Here is a 6,154-nt window from a genome sequence, read left to right on the forward strand (position 1 = left end):
TGCAATTTTTGAGGTGGGTGGATTGGTGGTGCCATATGCTACCTACACATGATAGAAAAGATATTTATGTATCATTTTAGAAAATTTGAGAGGTATCAGGTATGAAGTATATCATTCATTATCTTAGCTCAGTCAATAGGTCAACAAATCAAAGTAAATAAGGTAATGAAATCAAGTGAAGGATTGTGTGATCTTTCCTTTTTTCTAGATCTAGTATACCTCTACAGCAGTGACATCTACGATAGCTCTCTATATAATTGGCTAAACAGGTGGTAACCCATAAATAAAACTCACTTGTTTATGGCTTATTTTCTTCAACTTATTTTAGGTATTAATTATTGATTTTTTTAATAAAATTGGGCCAGATTAATTAGAACTTTTAATAATTCTCGTTTCTTATTTGATACGGAGTAATGGTTTATCTTATAGATTAGTGGGATAATGTGATCAAAGTTTAGTGAAATAAATACATTAGTCAGGTTAGACCAAACTAAAAAATTCAGATAAGACCAGTCTAAATCATCACTTACCTCCTCTGTTATCTTTTAGTCATAACATTTTCAATTTCATGCTTGCCATTACATGCATGGTTTCAAATCTTTATATCTTTAGCCAAAGATACTATCTCTGATTCCAGGAAAAAAAATTCCATTTTGACTGGCCACGTATGTATGTTAATGCAAAATTTTGATCAATATTATCTTTAATTATCACTATGTATAACTTCCAAATAGTTTGATATTTAGATTTACGGCTATTTAACCATATGCCACTGAACACTTTAATAATTCATCAAATGTCATCAAGGTTTTCAAAATTCACCAAATGCTACCGAGTTTTTAAAAAATTCACCGATTACCATTAATGACTAACGGCCATTAACTCCGTTAGTCATTAGGGTTTAATCATGACACATGTCATAATATGACTGGTTCTTTTTTTAAAAAAGAACATTGTTTCTTGAATTTCGTTACAAAAATTGTTCGGGTAAAGTTTTGGAGGTTATTTTGACCCTTTATGGATTCAAATTAAACTCGGAATTGGCAAAAAAAAAAACAAAAATGCCTCATTTTGAATGTCAAAAAAATCTCGATTAGCGTATCATTAATTTTTAACCATGAAAAACGATCGGGTAAGATTTAGGAGGTCATTTTGATCCTTTATGGTTCCAAATTAAGCTCGGAATTGGCAAAAAAAAAAAAAGCTTTATTTTGGTCCTTTACGGTTTTTTTTTTTTTGTGTGTGTTTTTGTTTTTATTCCGAGCTTAATTTCGACCCGTAAAGGGTCAAAATGACCACCTAAATCTTATCCGATCATTTTTCATGGTTAAAAACTAATGATAAGCTAATCGAGACATTTTTCGGCATACAAAACGGAGCATTTTTGTTATTTTTTTGCTAATTATGAGCTTAGTTTGAATGCATAAAGGATCAAAATAAGCCCCAAAACTTAACCCGAACAATTTTCATCACGAAAATCGAGAAACAATGTTATTTTTTTAAAAAAGAACAAATCATATCATGACATGTCGTGATTAAACTCTAATGACTAACGGAGTTAAAGATCGTTAGTCATTAATGGCACTCGCTAAAATTTTTAAATGCCTGGTGGCATTTGGTAATTTTTTTAAAAACTCGGTGACATTTGATGAATTTTGAAAACTTAGATGTCATTTGGTGAATTATTAAAGTGCACAGTGGCATTTGGTGATGCCGTTAGATTTAATACATCATGTCAATTCGATCTTACAGGTACCCACATGACTATTTTTTTTATTATTATATATAAATCACTAACATTAGTCAAAGTGAACTACGTGAATATTCAAAAAGTCAAGCTAGGAAATTTATTTGAAATGTAGGGATTAAGTAATTAAAATTATAAAAATTTAATGCTGTGAAAACATAAATATATAGTCAAATCTAACAAAATATCGCATAAATATATTTTATCAAACATATAAAAACATTAAAGGTGGTCAAATGGAATAACACAAATCATATAAATTCCCAAGCACTGCAAATGAAAGAGAAACAAGAAAGTATTTCAAATTTAATTAAAAAAACAAGTGTACATTAGCGCTAATTCTTATACATAGGTTGGCCACACAAAGCTTACGTGAAAGGTATAGTTTGGGTCTTTAGGACGACCTAAACAAAATTGTCTTCCATACTTTATTTAAAAAGAAAAATAAAAGGCGAAAAGGGTGCATCTTTTGTTTAGGGTAAAAATTACCCCTACACATGGTCCAATCCAAAAGCGATACGTGGCCCAGTAAAAGGGTGACACATGCCCCAATATAAAAATGACATGTGGCAACATGAGAGCACCTGACAAGAGGAAAGGCCTCCATTACATCATTAAGAGGCCCAATTCCTCAATTCCCAAGAAAAGCATCATAACGACGCCCCCAAGAGACATGTTTCTCTACCTGATTGCACCGCTAATAAGTGCACTCTTTTTTAGGGAACCAACCCTAAAATGAAAACATTCCCACCCCTATAAATATCCCAATCATTTATGATGGGAAAGGTGGATTGAGACGTATCATTCAAGGCTTATTAAATTGCTCTAACTTCTCTCTACTTTCACTCTCTAGTTATTCACTAACTGATTCATCGGAGGTGAATATTCCATCAACCGGAATATTTGTTGTTTTGCAGGTGTCTACGGCTGACCAGCTATATTCACGACCTTTATCCTAATGGATTTCAAAAAACCTCAAAACATCTTTCTTTTACTTATATTTACAATCGTCATTTCTATTATTAGTGCTAGACACCTAATTAAATGCGTCTCCTTAAGATAAAGTTCGATGATGAAACAATTTTCTTTCTTTTTTTTTTTTGACAATAGCAAATTACAAAGACATAAAAATTAAACATAGCTTGAAAGGGTAAGACGACATTTCCTAGCGATATCATCTGCCCTTTGCACTTGGTCCCTTTGGACTTTTAGGATTGTGCACCTTTGAAACATGGCCCCCACTTCCCTGATCTCTCTTAACATCCAAGTTATCGAAACATCTTTACCTGATTCGTCTTGAAGGTTGTTAATGAGCACAATTGAGTCCGAGAGGATGAGGATTCCATGCTTTCCTTCCGATCTAGCCCATTTCATAGCCTCAAGGCAAGCCCAAGCCTCACAATGTAAAGCTGAGGTTGCTACTCCATATTTTCCCCCTTCAGTAGCTATAGTGCCCTGAGAATTCCCCATGACTGCCCAACCAACTCCTGCCCTTGTAGTTCTTTTGTCCCACGAGCCATCTACCCCCACAATGAAATTATCATAACCATTCCTTTCCTTTCCTAGTTGCACAACATTGAACCCCGAGGGAATGAAGGGGTCTTCCCCAGTGAGGTCTCTATTATTGTTAGTGATCTTTTCCCTTTGGCAAAAGTTGTCATGTTCCTGCATTGCCAAGTTGATAAAATGCGAGGCCAGGCTTCCTCCCCCATTTGCTCCATTGAAGCTTCGAGCATTCCTAGTCTTCCATAGACCCCACAAAGTAGCAATAAATTTGATGCTACGAGTGCCATACTTACCATCCTCGCTATAAAACAGCAGGATATAGTGCTGGATCCACCTTCTCAAGGATTCAAACCCAGTAGAATCAGAGCAAACTGCCAGGGAGCCATTCTCCCAGACCTCCTTTGCTAGAGAACATAGTCTAAACAGATGCTAGCTATCTTCATCCTCCACCCCACAAAACTCACAAGTCTCATCTACTTGTATGCCTCTTCTAGCTAGATTGCTTTTTACTGCAATACCATCATGAAAAAGCTTCCATATGAACACCTTCCATTTGGGTTGGATATTCATCCTCCAAATAAGCTTTATAAATTTCTGTTCATCTATAGAGATAGTAAGGTATTCGATTCCTTGTCCTTCTACAAGAAAATAGTAGCCAGTTTTGACAGTGAATTTACCTGACGGGTGGTATTTCCAATATAGAAAGTCATCATCCATAGAGGAGGGGAGCTCCAGTGCTAGAATTGACCTTGCACTATTCCAGTCAAAACACTCCCTAACTTTTCCCACCTTCCAAGCAGCCAAATCCTTGTCAATAAAATCTTTAACCTTCCACCTTAAAGAATCTCCCAAAGTTTGGCTTGAATTAGCAATAGGAACTTCTCCATTGACCCAAGGCATCCCAATGGCCCTGATGCTTTCTCCATTTCCTACTTTCCAAGCAAACCCTTTCTTGAAGATGTTAGTCACTTTTTGCAGACTTGACCTTCCCATCGAGGGGAACCCTACACTTTTATATGGCTTTTCTAAGTTACAAACCCCACAAGGTTGAAACCCTCTATGAACTCTTGAAAGTAGAAGTTGTGGGTTCAAGTGCATCCGAGTAGCTTGTTTGAATAGGAGTGCATCATTTAGGGCTGACATACCTCTAATGCCTAGGCCTCCCATACTTTTAGGGAGCTGAATCGTCGTTCTGTTCACCCAATGCATCCCCTTATTCCCTTTGTTAGACCACCAAAATCTTGTAATAAGGGAATCAATTTTATTTGCAATTCCTTGCGGCAGTTTTAGACATTTCATGACATGAGCGGAGATACTTACCAAGACCGTGTTAATTAAAATTAGCTTGGCCGCTTGAGAAATATTCAAGGTTGCCCAGGAGACCACTTTCTCCGACACTTTGTCCACCAAAAATTGGAACGCAGAGCTTTTCTTCCCCTGAATGTCAATTGGGGCTCCCAGGTGAATCCCCATATTATCAGTTTCATTCATAGAAAGAATCCTTTTCAGAGACACTCGGAGGCTTGGATCGAAACCTGGTGAGAATTTGACAAGGATTTTTGAAGATTCAACTGTTGGCCCGAAGCACTACCAAACCTGTGAAGGATGTCTTTGATGCAGTTACACGAATCCTCTGTTGCTTTGAAAAAGAGCATGGCATCATCTGCAAAGAAAAGATGCGAAATCGAAGGGGACCTTCTTGAGACCTTTAAACCCTTAACTTGATTTATATCCTCAGCTAAAGTTAGCATTCTCAAAAGAATATCCATACAGAAGATGAATAGGTATGGTGATAATGGATCACCCTGCCTCAGCCCACAATTAGGAGAGAAATGGCCAGAAGTTTTCCTGTTGATGACTGCCTTGAAGCTTACTGTCAAGATACATTGAGAAACCATTCTGATCCAATGGCTAGAAAAACCATATGCCTGTAAAACCTTGAGGAGAAAAGCCCAGTCAACCCTGTCATAAGCTTTTGACATATCAATCTTAACTGCCGTGTAGTTCGAACCCTTTCTCGAATTTATTAGGTGCATGAGCTCGTGACTTAGAAAGACATTGTCCTCCATGTACCTCCCTGGGATAAAGGCATGTTGATTTTCAGAAATCAGTTTTGGAAGGATTACCTTGATCCTGTTGACCAGGCACTTTGAGATACACTTGTATATTGTGTTGCATAAACTGATCGGCCTGAATTGATTGGCCACTTCTGGGACTTTAACCTTTGGAATTAGAACCAGGAGGGATTGATTCCATTCTTTCAACATGTTACCTGATTTCAAAAATTGGTGCACACTATCTGTCACCAATTGACCCACCTCCTTCCAGTATATATGAAAAAAGTCAACAGTGAACCCATCCGGCCCTGGAGATTTCGACTTATGCATATTGAACATAGCCTTTTTAATTTCCTGGTCAGTGAAAGGCTTGTCAAGCCATCGCTTATCCTCCAATGAAATAGAGGGGATATCCATCTGTCTTAGTAATAAATCGATCTCTTCCCCATGCCTATCTGGGATAACTGGATTGTTGATATCTTTAATGGACGAAAGAACCACGCCCTCTACCTCTTGTTGCCCTTCCACCCAATTATCATTGCCATCCTTCAAAGTTAAAATCTCATTACTCAACTGGCGCTGTTTCACTCTTCTATACATTAGGGTTGTCGGACAATCCCCATATCTAACCCAATTTGATTTCATTCTTTGCTTCCAAAAATCAAAGCTTAGTTGGTCCTCCGAAATGCGATGGTTTATTAGGTGAATATAACCATCCCCTTCTTGAATCGAGCCAACATTCATACCCGTGCTTCGTAATTCTTTTGTCGTTTTCCTCCAATTTATACCCCAACTCTTTTTATTTTCCAAGCACCAATATTGGAGTTTTGTTCTTACCATACTT

General features: G+C 37.2%; 1 protein-coding gene across 1 annotated transcript; it reads right to left on the minus strand.

Annotated features, from left to right (window-relative positions):
* Window positions 1-2,878: 2,878 nt before the first annotated feature.
* On the minus strand, window positions 2,879-4,726 carry LOC145640315 (uncharacterized). Its single transcript, XM_081691615.1, has 2 exons — window positions 3,718-4,726; window positions 2,879-3,657 (listed from the first exon to the last, which is right to left on the minus strand). Exons 1-2 carry the CDS (start codon window positions 4,724-4,726, stop codon window positions 2,879-2,881), a joined length of 1,788 nt encoding a protein of 595 aa, XP_081547741.1.
* Window positions 4,727-6,154: the final 1,428 nt, after the last annotated feature.

Source organism: Chenopodium album, chromosome 7, assembly GCF_948465745.1.
Source record: "Chenopodium album chromosome 7, dcCheAlbu1.1, whole genome shotgun sequence".
NCBI lineage: Eukaryota > Viridiplantae > Streptophyta > Magnoliopsida > Caryophyllales > Amaranthaceae > Chenopodium > Chenopodium album.

Bases quoted from the DNA above. Each gene is read 5' to 3' on its own strand.
- LOC145640315 (XM_081691615.1), bottom strand. From the start codon at position 4,726: ATGGGGATTCACCTGGGAGCCCCAATTGACATTCAGGGGAAGAAAAGC. The intron at 3,658-3,717 runs GTGAGTTTTGTG...TATGTTCTCTAG, and splicing joins CATACAAGTAGATGAGACTT to CAAAGGAGGTCTGGGAGAAT.